Here is a 26,215-nt window from a genome sequence, read left to right on the forward strand (position 1 = left end):
TTTCTAGATATTAGATATAAGCCATGCAAGTACATATTATTTTCATAAATATTCAGTAACAATATTTGAGCTCTGGGTTCAATACTTACTAAAATCCATTAGATTTAAATAAGCCCCAAGAAGTAAACAGTATTCAAATATCCTTTCAGCTTTCAAATAATATATATTAAGGCATTGGTTTCAACTCATATACTTAACATATAGAAACTTAAAGTGACTCCAAAGGTAATACACAACAGTTTGAAAAATGTAATACCTCAGATTTGTAGAGAAATGAGCTAAATCATTTAAATGGTGGTGTAGTTACCAATCTGGAGAAGATTCTCTTTTATTTATTATGGTTTAAGTTAGTTTTAATATATTATGTATTCAAAAGTTTGTCATATAAAGCCAAATGCTGTATCTTCAAAGAAATTTCCATTTGGTCATTTTGGTACATCTATTCCTGATCGAAGCAAGGTATCTGAATAAGTAATGGCTGAAAGTGATTTCAAGTCAGAATAATTTTTAACCTAATAATTCAGAAGGTGGAAAATAGCACTCAAAGTGGTAGCAGAACAGGAGATTTTAACCCTACAATACTGAAATTATACAAGATTATAGAAGTCAATTCCTGTCATGACCCCATTAAAAAGCAAGTTAAATATAAAAGCAAAATAAAAAATGGGAAAACAAAGAAATTTAAAAAGTATGATCCTCTATATATTTAAAAATCTGTTCAATGGAACAGTAATTATTTTTAAGCCTGTTAACCTAATGATGCTTTCAAACAGAGACACTAGAGGGAGTCCTAAGAACAAATCAAATACCCAGCAAATAAAGTTGTATAAATTAAGCCACTTTAAGAACAATGAAAATCAGGTTTTTACTCATTTTAACCACTTCTGTTGAATATTCATATAAATACGTTAAGTTATGTTGAACATAATTTAAAATTTAAAAATTTAACAGTGATAGGATCTCTCTTTTACTACACTACTAAGATGTTTTACAATTAATATTTCAAAATAATAAAATTAATTCAGGGCATTTTCATTCAAGTTACATTTAACTAATTTTCACAAAAGATCTAAAAAATCAGAAAAATATTATCAATATTTTTAAAGAAACACAGCAGGAATGACAGGCTTGTTTAGGTTTAAACTGTTGTAGGGGTACCTGGGTGGCTCAGTGGGTTAAGCGACCAACTCTTGATTCTGGCTCTGGTCATGATCTCTGGTTGCAAGATCAAGCCCCACCATTGGCTCCCTGCTGAGTGCAGAGTATGCTTGAGATTCTCTCCCTCTCCCTCTGCCCTTCCCCACATGCCCCAATCTCTCTCTCTCTCTCTCTTAAGGGGCGCCTGGGTGGCTCAGGTAAAGCATCCAACTTTTGATTTCAGCTCAGGCTGATCAAGTCCCACATCAAGCTCGCCTCTCAGCGGGGAGTCTGCTTGAGGATTTTTCTCTCCCACTGCCCTTCCCCTCCTGGTTCTCTCTCTCTCTAAAATAAATAAATCTTGAAAAAAATAAAATCTTTTAATAAGTAAATAAATAGTTCTAGGATAAAAACCAGAATTTTTGTGTGACGTCTAAGTGAAAAAAGTCCCCAATAAAACACCCAAACTGCACTCACTGACATTCTCCACTTTCTGATATCATTCATTATTGACACACACATGCTTTTCCCTTACCCAAAGGAGAGAGGAAAAGTGATAAAATATAATTTATTAGCAATACAATTGAGACTTAATATAGATAAACCTTCATGCTAACCCTTTTAATAACAGAAAGCAAAACTTCCAACGATATAATAAAGAATAATTATTTTATAGCTCACCAACCCAACTAATTTATAATCATAAATCCTGAGAATGGTATGGAATCTTAAAAGAGGATCTAGATATAGTCCAACTCCCCCACCCTTCACAAATTTCCTTTGCTCACACATACAAACTTATGTAGTCTACTCCACTTCAACTGCTTTTATAATGAAGAAAAATGTCAATGATACTAAAATGGTGAAGCAGATAAAATGAAAAACCATGATATGGATATAGAGAAGACACATTATAAGGTGAAGACAAGACAGAAGTATTTAGGAGACAATGAAAACAGAATTGTTAACATTACCTTCTTCTTCTAAGATTCTGACAAATAGGTTAATACTGCATTCTTTCTTAATATTGAACTCTTTTATGTAACTTATTAAAGTTAAATAATTTCAATGATTAGGAACAGGTTATAATTAGTAGAAACAGGGCACTGAATTCCTTTTTTCCATATGGGAACTAGTCATTTTCATATATGCATATAAAAGACAAAAATATTATCCCAGTAATTTTGCTGAAACCCAACCATTTTAGGACTAAGAAAAACTAATTTGTATATATTTATTATTGTCAAATTCATTTTGTAAAACTATTTTTATTTAAAATTTTAAGTATTACCAAGTACACTTTTTTATTTAAATGCTATCCATGCCCACTGAAGAAACAAGGATTCAATTCACCATGCCCACCAATTACTTGACAGTCACACTACACAGTCACAAATAAGAAATCTTAGAAAATCATGTGCTTCCACTTTTGTTTTTAAAAACAGTTTAAGTGCAAAACTTACTTTATTCTAAATAGTTGTACTTTAAAAATCACCCACCAATAAGACAATAGGAGGAAAAAATTTAAAAAACCCACCACTTAAATCATGGCTACTGTTATTTAAAAAGTTTAATTTTTCAGATAGCATTGCAATGTTAAATTATACAGAGCTTCTAAATTAACATATTGCTCTATACAATGATACTCAAAAAATATTAGGAGTTCATAAGTCTCAATAAAAATTAATGCCAGTCATGCTTTATTCTTCTGAGGTTAGCAGAATAGTATAGCATCTATCTTTTGGGACTGAATCTATTATTCAGATGTACATTTTATGTTTTTGGGAGATACACTAATTACTTCAGACCTTAAATTCACATAATAAAAACTACTGAGTGAAATTTTTTCTGAGCAAGACCAAATTTAATATGAGTTGGTGTGGAAAGGAAAACTGGGGCACCGTGGTGGCTCAGTAGGTTAAGAGTCAGACTCTTGATTTGGGCTCAGGTCATGATCTCAGGGTCATAAGATGGAGCCCTGCATCAGGCTCCATGCTCAGCACAGAGTCTCTCTCTCCCTCTCCCCCACTGTGTGCATGCCGAAGCACACGTACTCTCTAAAATAAATAAATAAATCTAAAAAAAAAAAAGGAAACTGAGAATTTCCACTCAATAAATCCAAATGGGCAGCTACTATGTACCAGGAACCTTGTTAGGTCATCGTCACACAAATATTAAAAATACATGATTGTGGCTAAGACTCTAGTGTATAGGAATCAAACATAAAAGAGGTTATTTCAATTTAACATGGCAAGCACGTAACAGTTAAGAACAGTGTATTGGGAATACACAGGAAGAGCATTATGCCTAGTCTAAGGCTATAAAGAAAGATTCTTGGAAAATAATCATGAAAAAAATGTTAGCTAATTAATAAGACTATGGATTAAACTATACTGGCATTCCAACCAAGAGCAATAGCCAAGACTAAAGAGAAGGTAAGAAATAACATGGTGCTTACTTATGTAAGGACTAAAACAATAACAACAAAAACAACAACAAATCCACCAACAAAAGAAAACTTCAGGCAGGGAGTTTTTAGGGATAAGGCCAAAGGCTAGAAGGGTAGGAAGATGTTAAAAGACATTTATAACATACTTTGAAGTTTGAGATTTTATTCCACAGGTAACAGGAAGTCAGTAACTGGACTTTAAAGAAAAGAGAATGAGATTTCTTTTAAGTCTATTTCTCCAATTGCACTGTGAATAAAGGCAGCAACAGGTAAACCAAATAAGAGGATATAAGAGTCCCAAAAAGAAATGACCGGGACCTGAACTAATGATGTGATAAAAGTCAAAATGTAACATCGAAGAAATTTGTGGTTGCCTCCAAATGGGAGTGCAAAAGAGGGATGTTAGAGTCATTTCAAGACTCCAGGTTTCTTATTTGGGTAAAAATATGATGTTGATGCCGTAGAGCACATACGCAGAACAAGTATTTGCTCGCAGAATGTCAGAAAGAAAGAATATATTTTAAGAGTAGGCCCTTCCCCACCTTCTGGACCATTCAACCTTACTACTTTATGCAGTTTCCTTTCTTTTTTCTTTCTAGACCCGATGACATATGTAGTCTACAGCTATCAAAACTGCATCAATTATAATTAATACACATTAAATTTAAAATAAATGTACTAATTATGGAAACAAACTACTAATTTCTTATCTTTTAATACTTCAAATCAGAATCCCCCACCTAGGTAGTTCTAAAGTGGTTGCTACTTTGTTACCTTTGAAAGACATCTGCTTTCTGCCAAAATTAATATGCTGAACTTACCAGATTACATTACAATGCATTTTTTAATTTTCACACAGCCAGGAGTCTTTTCTTCTTTGTTGATTTTTTTCAATCTGTATTGTCGGATCTCTCTCACCAATGTATAAAAAGCATCCTCCACTCTCTGCATTGTAAAACACAACTTCTTTAAAGTCTGTTTCATTGGTAATAGTAATTTATTGGGACAGCCTTGTGTAAGAAGTTTGAAATTATGAACTTTACTTGAGAATTTCTTTTTTAAAACAGACATGAGATTATTTGAATAAAACTGGGGATGAAGTTTTAAAATATGGGCTTGAATCCTGGTTTGTTCTTTAATATCATTTTTGTTTTATAATGGAATTAGAATTTTTTAAAAATCTTAATTAGGAATTAGGGGAGATTATGAAAAACCTAAACATGTATATTATTAGTATCTGTGTATCAATTAATGCATAATCATTTTAGTTTGCTAGTCATGGAATTAATCCAAGCTTAACCTGAAGTTAGATTTGTTATTTGACTCAGGAAAAACAAGAGTCCCTACCTCTCCCACCCTGCCCTACCTGGGGAATGAGGAGAAAAATAATACAAAAGGGATATTTAAAGTTAAAACACACACACACACACACACACACACACACACACACACACACAAAATAACTCGAAATAAAGTTGGGTCAAGAGACTGGAATCTTGAGTTCTATCTGCAATTAAAACACTGTCCAGCCAATTTCTAGAGTCCACAAGTGGAGCTGAGACTGGGGCTTTCGTGGGTGGATAGCTACATTATTTAAATAAAAATGCTACATGAGGGCGGTTTACCATAATATGAAAATACCATGAATTGTTTAAAGTATACACACAAAATAGTTAACACTGCATTTTCTTTCTTTATTAGAAAGAAGTCTTAAAAATAATTTTTAGAACAGTATCTGATTATACTGGCTTCATACCTTCTAATTTAAATACTCTAAAGGGAGAAAAGGGACTTCTGCTTAATGCCACAGTAAGAAAGCGATGACAACAAACACAATCACATATGGCCATATGGAGATCCAAGTTTTCAATGTGTTTTCCAGTCCAGAAAAGTAGGCAGTAGCCAAAGGGGACATAGTATCCAGTTAACTGTGCTCCTAAGTTTGTCTAAGAAAACATACCACCAAAAGTTGAAGCTACATCTAAAGATAAATCACACAAATATTAATATACATGTACGGAGTAATTTAAAAGATTAATGATTTGTGTTTATTCTTCTAAAAGAAAATATAAGTATTTAGAAAGGCTGGTAATATTTTACTGTACATTTAATTTTAAGCCTAATCTGTTTTTAATTTTTAAAATGAATTACTTACTATGGAGATTTGTATATTTTAACTCTCTGGGCTTGGTAACATCAGTCTTTTTATGAATCAAATGTGACAAAATGGACCCAGTACCTAGAAAGCTAATATATATCAAAAATATGATTTGTAGTTTAAAATTCAATCAGGCACAGAGAACTGGCCATTTAAATATTAACTGAAGTAAATTAATAGCTACAGTTTAATTTTTGCATGCAGAAGTTATCACATATTCATTGCATTTAATAGTTAAGGGGGGAAATGCACCTCAATTTTTAGTGTATATTAATTTTAATATATAATTATATATTAATAATAATAATATATATATCAAGAATATACTAAGAACTGCTTCAGTGGAGTTCAGTAGTTTACCTTTGAAGTAAAACTTTAAAATTCATAAAATTAAGCTTCAGTTAATAGGCATTTAAATATGTTGTTTATATATTAAAATGTACACCTCAAGTTATTTATAACCATCCAGTGATGTATTTCTATTCAGCTATCTAATATGAAAATCATAATAGCCCAAGAAAATTCGCATCTCTTTTTTAATGGAATCAATTTACTCAACTAGCTAGCCAGCTAGCTAAGTCAACTACAAAACAAAAATTTCTAACCATTTTCTGAAATTATTTAAATACGTTGGTACTTTAGATAGCCACTTGTGCTTGTATACAAATCTTTTAGTATTTTGTATTTATCATCCTCAAGAGGAAAGGGTTTATTTTTACTTTTAAGTCCTTAAAAAATTATATATTAGAAATTCTCATTACATAAGATAATTTAAGGCATTAAAATGACTCCTGTAAAACATGTAAAATCTATAGTATGAGCTGGCATTTAAGATATTTTCATAAATGATTCTCTTTTAATTCAAAAATCAATGCAAGAAATTAAAAAAAAATATATATATACACTTATAAGTGTATACATACACACACACACACACACACACACACACAAAACAAACCAGGTAAAAGCTCATATTTTTTAAGAATGTAAACTCTTATTCCTTTTTAAAAAAAAATTACAAGGTCAGGTAAAACATGCTGGGGGGAGAGGACAGGGTTTTGGTCCTCCACTAATTTAGCAGAAGCAAATTTTGATTGTAACTTATTTCTAAAATCAGTTTGAACGTGTCTACTTTTTAAGTGTGTGCATCCCCATCACCAGTACAGAATATATGATTTTTGTTTCCAGCAATGCAGAGAGAGAATTGGAGGCCAATAATTAAAAAGAAGTGATTACTTCCCACCACCAAGAATTCAGCATTAGGACCTGAGTGGCTAAGATAATTAACACTGAGAAATAGTTCTTCCAGAGTGACTCTGGTCATTTCTTATTTTTACTAAGAGGAAATTTTATTAGATTTTAAAGAGTCAGTTATTTACCATATTTTCTCAGACTTAAATTACTTCTCATTTCTTGATAATATGCTTTAAAAGTCATACGACATCAAGAGAACATTATCTATCCTTGTGTGCACCTTATGCCACTGGCACTACCGAAGAATACTGGTTTCATACTCCAAAACGTGTAATTTTTAGCTGAAACAGATTTTCAATACCCATGTAGCTAGCTGCTAAGCTCTTAACTGGCACTCAATGATTTATTCTTGAGAATATGGCTTATTGCCACATATATTCATTTTCCAACACCACTTACTAAACTTTCAGAACTGAAAATATGTAGGAACAAGAGTGTACAAGTTCATACGTGTAAATTGTTTTTATATCAAGAGATTTGACAATAATTTCAGCTCAGCTATTATCTAAAAACACACTTGTGAGACTAAGGAAATAGAGCATTCTGTACCAGAAAAGAAACTGTCAACAAATAGTATCATCCTATATTCTGGTGCCTATAATGCTTTCACTAAATGATTTCATTCTAAAGTTCCTGTTGAGTGGCTTATTATCAAGAAAAATTCTTGAAGACACTTCAAGGAAATAACACTTCAAATACCCTCAATATAGACAGATAACAAGACTACTAGCCTTCTTGGGGGACAGGAATGGGAGAAACTAGATATATTCTTTAAAAAAATTCTATATTGATGAATTTCTCAAGAAACCTTGCCAAACTATAGTCCATCTCAGGTACTACTGAAATGCAGCGATACCACTAACTTGGGAGGTTAATGCATGGTGCACACAGGAGGTGCTCAGTTACTGTTTTATTTTTAACTCATAAAAAAGCTAAAGTTCAAAATATTTATCTCATGACACAAACTCAACTACTAACAGAAATATGGCACATAAGGAGGTTTTTTATTTGGTTTGCTTCAGAACAGTTTGACCAAAAGCTTTCCTTAAAAGAGGTCTTCTAACAACTAATTTTAAGTATCTAGAAATTAACAAGAACCAGGAAATTAATCACTCAACATTTTTAAATCTGTAAAACCAATTTTCACATTATGCTCAAGTTGAGACCTCCAGAAAGTAAAAGAGCTGAATCAGGAGTAGCAGATACGCTAAGAATCCTGCTNTTCCGAAACCCTCCCCAATTCTGATTTTAGCAGACTGGAAAACACACAGCTGATTACCATGGTGTCGATGTTTTGGTTTCAACAGTCTTTGCCAACACTGCATGCACTACCCAATGAGGCCAGAAAAATATGGCAATTACTAAACTATCCAGATAAATGTGAAGTAGGTAGAATCTTTATATACTTGGAACATAGGGGCCACATAAAGCACATTAGCAGAAAATAAAAATTACTCTGGCCTTTCAGATGGGGACTAAAATAATGTAAAAAATATGTAATTCATTATATTCTATCCCATATGATGGGCTTTTTAAAACTACAGTAAGTAATTAATTTAATAAAATATATATTCTGCAATCCTGTCTTAAAAAGTACTAGCGTAAAACTACTATCTCCCTTTCACAAAATATCTAAGTTTTATTTTAAAATTACTACTGTTAGCCTGTAAAGTTTAAGTCTAACGTCTGACCTAACTTCTAGCATCTAATCAAACAATACAGTTCCCCAGAGAATCAGGCATCAGCACACTACAGCCCGCAGGCCAAATGTAGCCATGGCCTATTTTTTGTACTGGCCACAATCTAAGAATGATTCTTGCATGTTTAAAGGGTTATAAGAAAAAAAAAAAAAAACTGCTACAAATATCAGTTATGGCCCCCAAAGTTTAAAACACTTATTGTCTGGTCCTTCTAATGATTGTCTTTTTCCTGCCAACCGGAATATAAATAATTCTTTTCGGTGTTTGTGTTTTAGGTTCATGCTCAAGATTAAAACTTAGGGTATGAAACAAGTAGCTGCTGATAAAATTCAACAAGAGTATGCATATTTAGTTTGTTCAAACAACAAATCAGTAATAGCAGATAAGCAACAAAATACTCCGCAGAAAACAGGGCTTCAAATTTGCACAAAAACTGGAAATGTAAAATTTATAAAAATTTACATATTATCATAATCTCCACAATTACTTGGAATAGCTCTTTAAAGTTTTCCAAAAGCATGCAAATATCAAATTAATTTCAACAGAGGAAGATGAATAAACTTTTGAAAGGCAAATCAACAAGTCCATGAAATAAAAAGAAATCAAAGATCAGAAACTAAAATATCTCGGTTATAGTTTAGCAACATAAATTATACAAAGATATAAATAAAATAGGTTATACATATAAGAAAAGCTGAGCATTGGAAGAAATAAAGTACTGCAAGTATTCCTTTATATTACTCTATATTTTAATCAGATGATCTACATAAATGTCTACAAAGCAAATTGAAATTATTCGACTTCCATATCATACATACTACATTCACCTTCTCTACCCACTCCCAAAACTGTATAAAACCTACAAAATCTACTTTAAAGGGAATCCAGGTAATTTTCTGATTATTATGAATGCTGTGGTATATTAAAGCATGAATGTCAAACAGTAAGAATAAGCTAGTACTTCTTAGGTAGTAACTAACAAGACGACACAGCTATTCTAGGCTCTTAAGTAGAGGGCAACATTGTCAGAATAACAGACAACTCGTTTCTACTGTCTTCTGTTGTCTTTCTACTCCAAGTGTGGTCCATGTACCAAAATCAGCATCACCTGAGAGGCTGTTAAAAAAGCAGGATCACAGGTCCCAACCTGAACCCATTGATAAGAATCTGGATTTGAATAAGAAGCCTAGTCCATTCATATGCATATTAAATATAAGAAGCCCTACTCTATTTGCAACCCTTTACATTAGGCAAAATCTTAGTTTTCCTTTTTTTTTTAATAAAATGTAAACTAAAATATTAAGTAATATTGTCTAAAAAGTATCTTAAAAGTTACAAATAATGCAAGTTAATAAAATGTTAATGATATGATTTAGTAGGCAGCAGTATGTTGACAAATGTTTTCAATAAAGTTCCTTGTATTTTACATTTTCATAAAAAATGCTGGGAGAAAAGTTATAAATATTATAATCATGTTTTCTGAGTACCTTCTCTATAAGGACATAAAGAAGTCTGGTTAGAGAAGACCAGTAGAAAGAAAACAAAAACAAACTTTTCCCAGTCTCTGGGACCTGGGAATGGATTTGAATGAAATCTTAATTCCTCTAAAGTGAAGTGGTATATACCAACTTCTTTCTTTAACCTATAAATCAGGTTTTAGAATGAGATATTTGTACTATAATCAAACTATAGAAATTCAGCTTTTAATCCCCCCAAAAAGACTTAAAATAGAATTCACTGTTTCTTCAGTGTGTATCAAATTTGTACAATCAGGAAGCAGTACATATGATCTTCCACCAGGGAAACAGACATATACACTAGCTGAATGATGGTTTACTTTAAAATTTTTACCCCTTTAAAAATTCAGTGAAAGTTACAGAATACCTGTTTTTATAAGTTTAAACATGTAATGAGTTGTTCATCAATTTTCTTACTTCCTAGCAATTACAGAAGTTAAATTCCACAAAACTGGTTTTCTGGGTTCACAGGTACATGTAACTAGCAAAGCCCAAAATAAACGTTCATCTTGTATGGAATATAAATTGATCTTTCTTAGTATATGAAAATTATATTCCATCATATTGTTATGTATTCCTTTCTAGAATTTCTTTCTATATGTTAAACTCTTCATTTCATACAAATAGGTTAAATAATGTCAACTGAAATTATTTTACCTAGAAAAAAGTTACTTTAAAAAATGAAGATAAATTTTGAAACAAAATTCAGAGTTAATCTGGCATTAATTTTTGTCAGAACAACACAGTAAATGAATAACTGAGAATTTTGACTTGCGTTCTAAGTATCCTTTTGCTTTAATGAAAACTTTCTCCAAAAACAAATATAGCTTTAAAAAAATTCTACCAAAAGGGGGTAAGGGGATGGGGTGGCTCGGTGGTGGACATTTGGGAGGGTATGTGTTGTGGTGAGTGCTGTGTATTGTGTAAGACTGATGAATCACAGACCTGTACCCCTGAAACAAATAATACATTATATGTTAATAAAAAAAATTTTTTAATTCTACCAAAATAAAAGTCTTCAAATACAATAAAACTTAATCTAGAAACACATGACATAATACTCTTCAAAACACTTCTAAAATAGGAAATCAGTATTTGTTCCCCCGTTCTTTGACTTTATAAATATAACAGTTAAAAAAAAAAATTCCTACATTTCTTGAATGCTTAATGTAAGATGTGCTGAGTTGAAGAGAAATATTCAATGTGGAAAGAAACCAAAGCCAAAAGTAATACCATGGACACTGGATTAAAAACTGCTGCTCTTTCATATCCTGAAGAGAACATTTACCAAATAAACATTGTTTTATTCTGGCATAATGGAAAGAAAAATTAAGTTACATTAAATGATGTAACAGTTATGCTATCAGGTATGTACATTTACCTATGTTCTTGCCTTCCTGCCCTCAAAATGTTTCCAGAATATATGTTAACAAATACCATAATTAAAATTACTTGATATAGTTTACAGAGAACAGATTCATATTTATTACAATTTTACTTACCTGTCTTGTCTTTGCTGATGTTTCAATAAAAGGAATTCCATAACTTCTTGCTAAGTCCTGAGCCTGTTTTGTGTCTACTGTTCTAGAAGGCAAATCGCATTTATTTCCTACTAGGACCATAGGTACATCTTCAGAGTCTTTAACTCTTTTTATTTGTTCTCTGGGGATGGAAAAAAAAGTTATAGCAGAGACATTAGTAACAAAATAAATCTTTCAAAAATTGTCCATAATTCTGTCTTATAAAATATGGCTGAAAGAAGACATTTAATGTAATTCCTAGTTTCCAACCACACCAAATTTTCCTTGCTTCTCCTTCTATTTTTTCTCCAATTTAAACAGAGAATTTCTATGTCTCTTAAAAGATAAAATACCAAAAAATATGGTAAAACTACAATCTAATAGGTCTATATGCAGGTTGGTCACAATGATAAAAGAGAAAACATTGAAAAAATTCTAGGCTAAAAATGTGCTGTGCCTAATTTTTAAAATTATAATCTTAGAAACATATGTTATTAAATGTACATGTATAGAATTAAAGATGTTTTTACAGAAACATGGATTACAACACTGACATAATTTTCACTATCTTTCTCAAAAAAGAGAGCACCAAGTGGAAAGATTCTGATTTCTATGTGGATAACACTGACATTATTATGCTGTTTATTCCGTTAAAAGCCCTTCTACATGTTGATTTTTTTCAATAAGATGTGCATAAACTCTATATTTGAGGTAAAATTATATTATTTCACAATTTTAAGTGAATTTCAAAGATACAGCATGGAATAAGTAGACAATGGAGTCAGAACTGGTTCATATTCCCAGCTCCTCTACTCAATACCTAAGTAAACTTTATAGCTTAATATATGGACACCTATTTACTATTCTACAAAAACACTGTCACCCATTCAAATTTCTTTTCCTCTGTCACTAGACGACAAAGGAAACATGCTGTAAGAAATGTATTAAAATGTTACACCTCTTAACTAGGTTAACTCACTGTTATAGAACAGAGCTAATGAATGGGATATTTAATATGCACTTTTTTGAAAACTGTAAAAACCCTCAAAGAAACAGAATATAAATTAAATTTAATACAATGACAATTATTTTAAAGTAGTCAATTTTATGCAGATTTGCCAGATTCTTTACAAACTGTACCTGTTTTAATATTTCCATCTTTTACAACTTCAGAGTTTGTTTTTCGTATCTAAAGCTAATGTTTATCCAGTTCCAAGAAATTCTACACTACACTGGATTTGAGTGGTACCACCTCCACTACCTTTGCATACTTTCGTTGACGGTTTTCATTTTTATGATGGCTCTAGCTTAAAGCCTTGCAACCCTAGTGTACAGTGGTTAAGAGCGCAGGTTCTGAAGTCCAACAAACCTAGGTTTCAATTCCAGCACCACTATCTATGCAATTTGGAACACGTTACTCAACTGCTCTAATCCTCAAGAACTTTATTCATAAAACAGGGATATATTACCTACCTCATTATTATTTTAAAATTCAGATTAGGTAATTTATGCATGGTAGTCAGCAAAGACTCAAAAAATGAAAGATATAATTACTCCCCAATGTCATTTTATTATATTCAATTTAAACCCACCTATAATGGTGAATATCTTCAAATGATTTAGTATTATTTATGGCAAATACACAAAGAAAGCCCTCCCCAGTCCTCATGTACTGGTCCCTCATTGCACTGTACTCCTCTTGACCTGCTGTGTCGAGAATATCCAAGAGACAGGTTTCTCCATCAATTACTACTTGTTTCCTGTAGGAATCCTGAGAAGGGAGAAACACAGTCTGCATTATTATGGTGCACCTTTTACTTTTAAAAAGGTGTTATATGCAACCCAACAACAAAAAGACAACCCAATTCAAAACTGGGTAAAGGACCTGAATAGACATTTCTCCAAAGAAGATACACAAATGGCCATTATGCACATGAAAAGATGCTCAACACATCATTAGGGAAATGCAAATCAAAACCACAAGGAGCTACCATTTCACACCCATTAGGATGGTTATTATTAAAAAAAAAAAAAGGGAAGACAAGTGTTAGCAAGGATGTGGAGAGACTGGAAACTTTATACATTGCTGGTAGGAATGTAAAATGGTTATAGCCATTGTAGACAACAGTTTGGCAGTTCCTCAAAAAGTTAAATATAGATTACCATATGATCCAGCAATTCTGTTTCTACATACATAACCAAAAGAATTGAAGCAGGAAGTCAGACAGATACCTGTATGTCAATGTTCACTGCAGCATTAGTTATGATAGCCAAAATGTAGAATGAATACACACACACACACACACACACACACACAGTGGAATATTATTCAGCCACAAAAAGGAATGAAGTTCTATATGTGTTATAATATGGAAGAACATTGCAAACACGATGCAAGACACAAAAAAAAGGCAAATATCTATGATTTCACTTATATGAGGTACGTAAAATAGGTAAAGTCACAGAGACAAGAAAGTAGAATAGAGGTTACCTAGGACAGGGGAAATGGGGTTTTGAGACTTATTGTTTAACGGACACAGGGTTTCGGTTTGGGATGATGAAAAGTTCTGGAAACGGAGCTACTGGCTGCTCAACATTGTGAATTTATTTAATGCCATTGAACTGTACACTTAAGAATGGCTGCAATGATATATAAGATATGTATTTTAAGATATGTATATATCTTACCACAATTTAAAAAAAAAGGTTTACAAAAAAGTGTTATGCAGAGATTCAACAATGCAAGTGTTCACATTATTAACAAAAAGACCCGAATGCTCTATGAAAGAAAATAATTACAAAAATAGGATAGCTCTACCAACTCTATTATTCGGGATGATTTAGAATGGCAAGAAAAATCAATCAATTTTCAAATAATTGTATAAACCTAATTTACTTAGAAGAATAAATAAAAGAAAGGTCAATACTGAGGATTTTAATGCCCTTATCCATTTCTGAAATCCTGGGAACAATATCTGACAGTCAGATGGATACTATGGTAACTCTAGAGGGCATGACTGTTTTATCTGCAAATTCTAGGAGGCCTCTAAAAAAGGGGGAGGAGCAAGGGAGAAAGACGGATATCTTAAAGAGACTGTGCAACTATAACACTGAATAAAAGGAAAGGGAGTGGCTAACATTATAGAATCTTAAAATGAAAATATGATTTCCTCTGACTTATGATTAATACTTATACCTAAAAGACTTAATTTACGGGGCGCCTGGGTGGCTCAGTCATTAAGCGTCTGCCTTCAGCTCAGGGCGTGATCCTGGCGTTCTGGGATCGAGCCCCACATCAGGCTCCTTTGCTGGGAGCCTGCTTCTCCCTCTCCCACTCCCCCTGCTTGTGTTCCCTCTCTCACTGGTTGTCTCTCTCTGTCAAATAAATAAATAAAATCTTAAAAAAAAAAGACTTAATTTACTCTCTGCCAAAATAGGACTCAAAAAATAAGCAAAAGAAATGGTGCAATGTGAAGCCATGGAATAATAGGCAGGGCTGAAAATGAGTATAAGTGTAAACCAAGGACACTTCCTTATTGTTCCACATGTGGGCTGTAGTATTAAAGTGCCCTTAGTTCATGAATTACTGCATAGACCATTCGTTAAAAAAAAAGAATGGTCATTAAAAATGTTTTTGGTAAAATATCTGAAATATCTTTATAATAGAACATAAAGATATATGTGTAGCATGATCCCAAACAAATATATGCATGTATCTATATGAATATAAGTATATATATTTAAAAATTGGTGGTATATACATCAAAATGTTAAAATATGTTTTTGATAGTTAATTTAATAAATAAATAACTTATCTCTTGATTATCTTTTTAATTTTTTGGTACTAGCTGCTGTATTCCTTTATATGAATTTTAATTTTTAAGTGTAAAACAACTACCATATTAGACTATGATCTCATGCTTATCTTTTAAAGTAAACTGTATTTTCCAAATTGTCTATAATAAAAATTAATTATCCATCAGTCAGAAAAAAAAGGATATCTATTTTCTAAATAAGAAGTTGTTTACTGGGGCGCCTGGGTGGTGCAGTCATTAAGCGTCTGCCTTCGGCCCAGGGCGTGATCCCGCGTTCTGGGATCGAGTCCCACATCAGGCTCCTCCGCTAGGAGCCTGCTTCTTCCTCTCCCACTCCCCCTGCTTGTGTTCCCTCTCTCGCTGGCCATCTCTGTCAAATGAATAAATAAAATCTTTAAAAAAAAAAAAAAGTTGTTTACAAAGATCTGAACATTTGGTTGGCATTTTATTATCTTAACCTATTCCCTTAACTATAAACTACTGAGAGAACTCCTGTATATTATAAATTGAAAACCAGTGTTTCTGAAGTATGATGAAAGAGCAGGATTGAGAGCAAAGTACAGAGTCTTAGACTCAATCCATTCATTACCCAGATATGGCTACAGACCAAAGACTTTCTTTACCTATTGCTGTCACCTCACATTCTTCACTTACCAATGCTAACTTAAGTTAACCTTATAGTTGATAGTTTTCTTAGTTTTTACATCTAAAATTTTCTCCCAAAATTAAAATTAAAGACCACAGTTTCTGGAGCCTAAAGCGTGGCTGGGGAATTACTCACCATCTACCCACGTATAATAAATACCTCCAAGATGTACCTCAATGAATTCCCATTTACAAAATTTTTAAACACTTTGTGTTCCAAAAGTATATAAAATGTGGAATATTAGTATTTTCTGTGTGTATTTCATGAAATGTTTCCATGATGAATACTCTCCATCAAAGGAACTGAGAAACTGGAAAAACAATCCCTAGTCACCAGTATATTTCATTCCCATTATTTTTTCCCTTCTAAACCCTAAAAAAATTGCCAGCAAATTTCTGAGTCACACTCAGTTACTGAAAAAAGTAATCTACAACCTACTTATGGGCAATGAGTAGAATATCTTGATTAGAAATAATAGATTTAGGTTAAAAATTCAGTATTTTCAAAGTTAATTCTAACTAGAGTCATCTTTAGAAGTGCAGTCACTGGGGCTATATAATAAGGCAGTGTAACTTGGTAAAAGCTTAAGAACAAAGTGTTAAATGGCAAAATCTGAAAAGAACAGACAGGTGTGACAAAGCAGAAAGCAAGCACAACAAAAATGACATGTAAATACTAAAGATTTTGTTCTAACTTCAGGTTGGCCATATGAAAAGAAGTACATGGAAGTAGAAAAAATTTACATCAATGTAGACTCTTTCCCAGGATTAGAGTCTAAATAAGGGTTCAGCAAACTACTGGCCCACAGGCCAAATCCTGCCCACCTGTTTTTGCATGGTCCACAAACTAAATATAGTCTTTGTGTTTATAATGGTTATTAAAAAAAAAAAAGTCAAAGATTATGTGATGAAGACTTTTACAGAATATGTGGTCCTTTGTGCAGAAGTTTGCCAACCACTGCCCTAAGCTAATAACTTTTCACAAATTTGAAGTACTCTCAATACATGTTATTTTTTATACTTTAAAAAAAATCACCACTTTGAGAAAGTACAGGTTATCAAAACCCAACCAAATACACACAGATTCCATAATGAAACTAGTTAAGAATGAAGCAAGAAAAGGATCAAGACATTACTTTTTTAAGTAAGCTCTATGCCCAATGTAGAGCTCAAACTCAGGACCCTGAGATCAAGAGTCCCATGTTCTCCCAAACTGAGCCAGCCAGGAGTCCCAAGACCTTACATTTCTAATTAGTAGTATTTCCAGCCTTTCAAACAGAATAAACTTTCAGATTGGGTACATAGGTTACTAACATCCTTTGCAAAAGAGGATAAAGCCACTTAAATTAATTCAGTACAACATTAACTGAAGGAAAGTTATTCCATATATTTTCCTTTACTCCCAGCTAAAGTGCTATTTTTTAATTTGCTGAAGTGGTTTAAAAAAAAAAAAAAACTTTTCTAAAAGAAATATACCATGCTGACAAAAGTTAATCATGACAGGGGCGCCTGGGTGGCTCAGTCGTTAAGCGTCTGCCTTCGGCTCAGGTCATGATCCCAGGGTCCTAGGACTGAGCCCTGCATCCCGCTCCCTGCTCAGCGGGAAGCCTGCTTCTCCCTCTCCCACTCCCTCTGCTTGTGTTCCCTCTCTCGCTGTCTCTCTGTCAAATAAATAAATAAGATCTTTTAAAAAAAAAAGTTAATCATGACAGAGCACAAACATTTTTGGTGATACAATACACAAGCACAATGCTTTTGGAAAGCAATTACAGTATTTATCAGGAACCATTCAAATGTTCATAGCCTTGGACACTGTGATGCTACTTCTGGTCAACGATGCTGAGGAAACATGGTTTTATTTTTTTTAAATGATAGTTATAATAGAGATACACTAAACATGGCATCCTAAAATGTCTTACAAAGAAAAAATTACATAGGCATTTAATACTGACCCACAATCTTATGCTATTTATCTATTTTCAAATTATACTTCACATCCAAGCATCCACCACCACCATCACCCTAGTCCACGACAACTGCTTTGTCTCATGCAATTTCTTACAACTGCTTACAACAGAGATCCCTACTGTTACTCTTATGATATGCTCTCCACAGAGCACCTAGTGATCGTTTTTAAACGTAGGTTAGACCATGTCACTCGCTTGCTTTAAGTCTTCTAATAGCATCCCTTCCTTTTTAAAAATAAAATCCAAAGAACTTACCAGTCTTCTTCAGCAACTCTGTATTTCCTTCACAGAATATACGATAATCTGTAACTACGGTTTAAGTGTATGCCCCCTACTATGCTCTGAACTCTGTGATGGCTGGGCTTACACCTGCTCTGCTCACTGTACACCTTATGTGTAAAGTCCTGAATACCGTAGGCAACCAGTACTGTCTGATGAATAACTGAATCTATCCAACATAAATATATGCATACACTATAACACAGTCTTATAAAAATAAGCACAAGTTTAAGATAATTGTAGATTATATTAAAAATATGAAATTGTAAATTTTAAAATTATATTAAGGGTATTTTAACAAATGTTGCATTCAAGCAAGTTTTATAGAAAATGAAAACTTTAATGTAAAAATATAAACAAAACATGAACAAAATTAAAAAACATTTTTGGGAGGAAAGAGAGTAAGATTGCAGAGAACACAGGGGCTTTCAACTGTATTAAGTTTTATATCTGGAAAAAGAAAAAGGATCTATACCAACTATGGCAGAATGTGAAGATATGAAAAAGCTGGTTGGTGCATACATGGTGTTCACTGTATTAATTTTCCATACGACATTAAGACTGTACCAATTTCATTACCACTAACAATGGATTTTATATTTTTATTTTTCTTTAAATTTTGTTAATTTATTAAGCTAAAAATTCTAATTATTTTAATACCCATTTCTGTGAGGACTAATAATGTTACTTTTTTCATATTTCTGTATTTATTCTCATCACTTGGAATTTTCATTTTTTTTGCACTGACCTGTACAATTTTTAAAAGTGTTTTCCAGTTTATTAAAACACCTTTGGGGGGGGCACCTGGCTGGCTCAGTCAGAGCATGTGACTCTTGATCTTGGGGTCATGAGTTCAAGCCCCACATTAGTTAGTTCAGAGATTACTAAAAAAAAAAAAAAATTAATAAAAACACACATTTAAGTGTTGTTTTATGTAAAGAAACTTATCTGTAGATCCAAGAGAGTAATTTGAAAATTAAGACTAAATCATTCAAGATGAGATAAACTTGTTGACCAGGACATCACTTCGTCAATTTTCTATTATAATTAATAGTAACCAAGTTACTCAGTACGTTCATCTTTTAACACACTCAATTTAGTTTTTCGACTCAGGCAGTGAAACCCTGACGTGGCAAGACACTATAGTAAACAAACAAACAAACACAGTATAGCAGATGCTGTGATAAGCATATTATAAGCATTATTCCATTTAATCTCCAACTTCATATTGCTGATTCCATCAGATGCTCCTGTAAATATGAACAGGACTGCTGAAAATGTCAGCTGAAGTATTATTTGAGGATTTACTTTTGAAATGTTTATAAGGTTTTCTTAATGCATTAAGTGCTATAAATATTTTTCATGTACTGCTAAATATAAATAACACCTATAGGAAAAAATGAGAAACTCACTTTTACTCTTAATGCTCAAGTATTTTGTTAGTGTTCCAAAAAATTATTTTAATCCATCATAGAATGGTATGCTCCACACTACTGGTTATAAGCCATCAAAGGCTGTTGTAGACAGCTCGTTTTCAAAGACAGCTAGAATCATGTATAACAGCCAGGTATGTTAGAATTCTAATAGGAAAGAAACATGCAATTTGGGAGATATAAACCCAGGCTTATTAGTTCATTCCCACCTACCCACTCATTCTCCCTTGCATCACAGGGACACTTACTAAACATCTACTAAGTGTTATATACTACGCCGGGAGTTATAAAGTTTCTGACCTCAAAGAGCTAGGTCTGGCAGAAGAGATACGATATACAAATAATTAAAATACAATGAAATAAATGCAACACCATATACAGGACAAAGTACCATGGTGGCATAAGGAAGGAGAGATCTACCTTGTCTACATGAGTTAAGAAACACCGGGGAGGAGAGGGCCACTCCAGGTAATAAGGAGCAAAAAGAATGCATAAAAACACGAAGCATATGTTGGAGTACATGGAACCAAGAAGTTCAATACAACTTTAACTTAGAAGGATTTGAGATAAGTAGAAATGAAACTGGACAAAAGTCAGCTTATGAAGGGTCTTGTATGCCACATTAAGGAATTTGGAACTTCATCTTATACTAAAATACTGGAAGGTTTTTAAGTAGGAAGGAAACATCAGATCTACCAGATTCACTGCTAGCATTATTATGAAAAATTATAGAAAGGGAGCAGGCTGGAGGCTGGAAGATGAGGTAGGAAGCTATTACAAGAAATGAGAGAACCTGAAGGCAGCAACAGCAGTACAGAGGGAGAACGTTAGTTTAGAGAAATAGTTAATGGGTAAAATTGGCAGAACTACCTCATACATTGCTGGTGGGAATGTAAATATTGCAACCACTGTGGAAGAGTCTGACAGCTGCTCAAAAAGTTAAACATAAAGATACCACATGACTTAGCAATTCTACTTCTATATATTACCCAAGAGAACTGAAAATATATGTTTACACAAAAAAGTATACGCAAATGTTTATACCAACATTATTCAAAATAGCCAAAAAGAGGAGACAATCTAAATGCCCATGAACTGACTGATAACCATAGTATGGTATTATTCATACAATAGAGTATTATTCAACCATAAAAAGGAATGAACTATTGAACTATGTGATAACAAGGATGAACCTTGAAAACATTATCTTACATGAAAGAAGCCAGACACAAAAGGCCACATATTGTATGATTCCAATATGAAATATTCAGAATAGGCAAATCCACATAGAAAGTAAATTAGTCGTTACCAGGAGCTGGCAGAAGGGACTAGGGAGTGACTGCTTATGGGTATGGGGCTTCTTTTCGAGGTGACAAAATGTTACGGTTGTATAACTTTGTAAACAGACTAAAAACCACTGAACTGTATATTTTAAAAGGATGAATTTTATGCTATATGAATTATATCTCCATTTTTTTAATGGCAGTTTACTGATTGGGCATAGGAACAGAAGGGGAAGAGTAGAGGAAAAAATGAGTTCAATTTGGGGCATATCGAATTCCACATTTAGGGCTGTTCTGGTGGCCATGCGGAAGAAGCTGCTATCCAGATGTGATGCTCAGGACAGAAATCTACGCTAAAGATATACTCCTGAATCTTCAATCTATGGGCAGCCACAGAACTTCACTTCCTTGTGGTGTGAGTGTGGGCAAACTACTTACGTCTCATGTACTCTAACCCATTGTTCCTTCAGTGGTAAAAGTAGGTAAATAATAACATAGAGGATTTTGTATACAGGTTAGGGTTAAAGACTATGAAAATCCTTTATAAAATGAAAAGTGCTATAACAAGTTAACTGCATGATTTTATACATTACATTGCACATGCTATTATAGGCCAAAAAGGTTAGGGGCCAGGCCACTGGCTACTATGAACTATACGGCAACAGTAGTACCCTGTCTTTATAAGATCACTGAACAACTACACTTGGACTACTTTTTGCAAAACTGGTCACCATTTCAAAATAAATATAATGGCACTGGACAAGCTCCAGGGAAGGAGAGCTAAAACTCTGAAGATTACAAAGGATCTCTGTTTTGATTAGGCAGCAAGGATGTTAAAAGAGCTTGCTCTCACGACAGAAGTTTTGATTAAGATATTCATTAAATAGTAAAAATAAAGAAAACAAAATTTTCTTTACTAAATAAAGAATACTTTAAATTATGAGAATGTTGAATCTTCACTTAAGATTAGAGAGAATAAATGTGTACTACTTCCAAGAGAGAAAACTGGTTCAAAAATCTGAAGAAACTCAGGGAAGAATTGCATAATAGATTTTGAAAATAAAGATATAATAAGCATACATCTGTAACTACTGAAGTTATGCGGCATTCTGCCACAAATTATCACTTGATGCCAAGGTCAGAATGTGAGGCAGGATTGAGCATGGATCCAATCTTAATAATTACAACCGCCAATAGAACTTTCATGTTTTGTATTGTATCTCTCTCAGTTCTTCTTTAATTGGACGAATACCAAATTCTTTATCCAAGATACCTCTGCATTGTCCAATCTGTTGAGGCTTTAAAAAGGGGGAAGAAAGTAAATATGAAGTAATCTAATGATAGATAATATGTTGGTGACTTTTCTCCCTCAAAAATGCGTATTTATTTTTCCCTCTCAAAAGTATATGCTCACTTTTAAAAACCAAATACTACAGAGAATGAGTCTGGCTAAACTACATATTTTATGTACATATTCGCAGTTTTTATATAAATGGAATCACACTCTACACAATGTACTATGATGCAGCTTCACTTAGATGATGGGTATTTTTCAATGTTAGTACGTCTAGATCTACCTAATCTTTTTGACAACTGTATAATTTGTACAGATATACCATAATTTACTTCACCCACTGGTAGCCATGCGGATTATTTCCACTTTCAAAAATCATAAACAACACTGCAAGAAACATTCCTACGTATTATACATCTTAAACATTTATCCAATTTAATCCTTGGGACAAATTCCTAGAAGTGAAATCACTTGGTCAGAGAACATGCAGTTTACATTTTGATACATATTGCCAAACTGACCTCCAGAAGTTTATAAGATATACTTCCACTACCTCATAAAGAGTACACTTCCCTATACACCCTTCCCAGCACCCCTATCATTATAATCTTAGCCAATATCAATAAAGAAGATGTGGTCCATATATACAATGGAATATTACTCGGCCATCAGAAAGAACGATTACACAACATTTGCAGCAACATGGACGGGACTGGAGGAGATTATGCTAAGTGAAATAAGTCAAGCAGAGAAAGACAATTATCATATGGTTTCACCCATTTGTGGAACATAAGGACTAGCAGGGAGATCGGTAGGAGAAGGAAGGGAAGAATGAAGGAGTAGGAAACAGAAGGGGGAATGAACCACGAGAGACTATGGACTCTGGGAAACAAATGAGGGTTTCAGAGGGGAGGGGAGGTAGGGGATTGGGCTAGGCAGGTGATGGGTATTAAGGAGGGCACATACTGCATGGAGCACTAGGTGTTATACGCAAACAATGAATCATGGAACACTACATCGAAAACTAATGATGTACGTATGGTGACTAACATAACATAGTAAAAAATTTTTTAAAAATAATCTTAGCCAATATCAAAGTGAAACTTGCATTTCTGTACTAATGAAGTATTTTTATATGCTTATGGGTCATTTGTTTTATTTATTTTTGATGGATAGCTTGTCTATTTATATCCTTAGCCTCTTTTTTATTCCATTTGGTTGTTTGCTTTTTTCTAATTTATATATAAGAGCTTCCTGATGGATATATGATGCAAATACTTTTCCCAGGTTTCCTTGTATTTCTGTTAATGGTATCTTAATTTTCATGTACCCAAATAGCTCAATCTTTTCCTAGATGTTTTCCTAAGTGGTTTACGAATATTTTGAAAATGAAAAGGACACCTCCTTTTGTCAGCGGAGGAAAATGTTTAATCCTAACTCCACAAATACAGAAGCTAACCTAATGTTTATTCACTCAATCTGTATTACTTAAGATAATACTGCAAGAACCAGGATTGAAGACTAGTATCATTTTATTTCAATAGCTGTCTAATATTTAACAATGAAATGTATACAAGGTAGAACCAGGTTTCTTACCATGGGAGAAAAAGATAATGGAGGAAGGTGAGGAAGAATGAACGCATGATTTTTAAATAAAATGTATTTCTCAGCTCTGTCCGTTGAAAAGGGTCTAGAAGCAGTGACACCCCAGCAGCAATAAGTATACCTACCATCTAGGTCTTTTTTTTTTTTTTTTTTTTAAGTAATCTCCATACCCACTGAGGCAGCCAGGCACCCCTCTAACATCTGGGTCTTAATTTCTAAGTACCATTCTCCACTAAAAGGAATTAGGACTCTTTGGACAAATGGCCGAATCCAGGGTGAAGACAGGAAAAGTACAATGCGAACCTGGAACACACTGTGCCAGAAAATAAAAAAGAGCTCAGAAGCTGATGGAGACATGTCAAAAGGATACAGAGGCCAGCTTGTAAGGGATTCACTGGCCATATCAAAAACAAATTTGAGATCAAAAAATAAAAAATTACAATAACAGACTTGAATACATTATATAAAAAAAGAATCCATGTGTCCACACTAATACAAATAAGAAGAAAACAAATGAGAGACAAGAGAAAAGAGAGAGCCCTTATTTATGGTAGATGTCAACTAATAAACGTAGAAGTCATGACAGGGTTATAAGATGACCTACCATTCTGCAACCACTATTATAGTAATTTATTCTGGCAAGAATTATCAGCGGATGCTACATCCAACTGAGTGCAAGTATGCTGGAAAATAGTCTCAAAGCATCTCCCCACGGGGTATGTACTAAAGGAAAAGAGGATCCCTTTACATCGAGAGAAAACTGATAGACATCATCTTAACCAAATAACCAATGTAACCTGTTTAAGGGTAACAGGTATACACAATACTACTTTTCACTACTTTTCCATAGGCTGGAAATTTTCAAACTAAGCTGAAAAATTACCTAACGTAAGCACTGTGTCCCCACTTAATCCTCTCAAATATTTTATTTTTACTACCCATTTCTACTAATTTTATCAAGATTACAAAAATATAACTGTTTCATAAACCTAGGCACTTTGTGACAGTATAGTTAAAGGAGATGCAAGAAATCTGATGCCCTTGTAAAGCACAAAGACTTTAAATTACATTAAATAGAATTAGGATCATTGTCTAGAAGCACTGCTCTTCAAAATACATCTAAGGCCAGTAAGCTTCACGAAGGCAGTGCGATCTGCTCCCTCTTCCTTCTCAACATATCTCCAGCCCCTGGGAAGCCTGTATGGTACAGAGCGGGCACTGAATAAATATTATGGAATTAAGGAATTAGTCGCATTGTTAAAACCAGAATCTTAAGAGATGCCAAATCATAAAAACATTTTTCCTTTCACTTATTTCCATTACCAATTTTCATTTCTATGTTTGTAAAGCTTTGTATTTATAAAAATCCAAGTAAGAATAAAATATGTGTGATAATTTTCAACATTCAGGTCTAAATAAGCAGTTATTATTATTAAGTAAATATTTATTCTTAAATTGACCCAAATACAAGGCCTGCATTTTGTGTTACTTTATTCTAAAAATCAGGTGCTCACCACTATTCTACAGTACTATAAAAAAAATCTACACAACGTGAACCGTCACAATTTGCCACTTTCCAATAGGCCCTTTCCTAACACCCCATGCAGCACATCGCTAAGCTCTGAACTCTGTAGCATAGCTCCTGTGTGCATGTGAAGAAATTCAGAGTCAAAGTGCCACTTTTTATTCCCTCAAAGTAACCTCAGTCAGGGTTAACAGCGGAACCACCGTATTTTCTCCTTCAGTGCCACATTTCCTTTCTTAGTTAAAAATATTCACCTACGTATTTAATTAGTTAGGCCTAACTAGTCCACACAGTAATATTAATATAAGCAGAGAACAAAACTGATACTTTAGATTTTTAAAAATTACATAAAATCAGACTTGTAAATAAAACTTACATATTTATAAATTGATTATACCCACAATTTAAATAGGAAAAATACTCAAACCTTGTATTTCATTTTTATTATAAAAGCAAATAAACTGACCAGTAGAGGGCACTCACTTGAAAGGGGGTGGGGGGAACCGGCCAAAGCCTTGAGAAATGCATTTACAAAATTACTGTGTACCTTATTTTAAAAACAATGTTTTAATAGAACGCTAGAATAAGCTAATATAATATACTATTAGTTTAGAAAAGGTAAAGTTTAAATCTG

General features: G+C 33.3%; 1 protein-coding gene across 4 annotated transcripts in view; it reads right to left on the reverse strand.

Annotated features, from left to right (window-relative positions):
- Nucleotides 1–26,215, reverse strand: part of KRAS (KRAS proto-oncogene, GTPase) — a 38,880-nt gene that overhangs the window by 4,816 nt on the left and 7,849 nt on the right. For 2 of the 4 annotated variants that reach the window (XM_040642259.1, XM_040642257.1), the window contains exons 3-5: nucleotides 13,328–13,506; nucleotides 11,718–11,877; nucleotides 4,408–4,531 (exon numbers count right to left, since the gene is read on the reverse strand). In XM_040642259.1, coding sequence (XP_040498193.1) covers nucleotides 4,412–4,531; nucleotides 11,718–11,877; nucleotides 13,328–13,506 — 459 coding nt within the window. In that variant the 3' untranslated portion in view covers nucleotides 4,408–4,411. Of the gene's footprint in view, nucleotides 1–1,901; nucleotides 1,903–4,407; nucleotides 4,532–11,717; nucleotides 11,878–13,327; nucleotides 13,507–26,215 lie in introns of all 4 variants that reach the window. The other 2 variants (XM_040642260.1, XM_040642258.1) reach the window with 2 other exon arrangements.

Source organism: Ursus maritimus, unplaced genomic scaffold, assembly GCF_017311325.1.
Source record: "Ursus maritimus isolate PB19 unplaced genomic scaffold, ASM1731132v1 scaffold_26, whole genome shotgun sequence".
Lineage (NCBI taxonomy): Eukaryota > Metazoa > Chordata > Mammalia > Carnivora > Ursidae > Ursus > Ursus maritimus.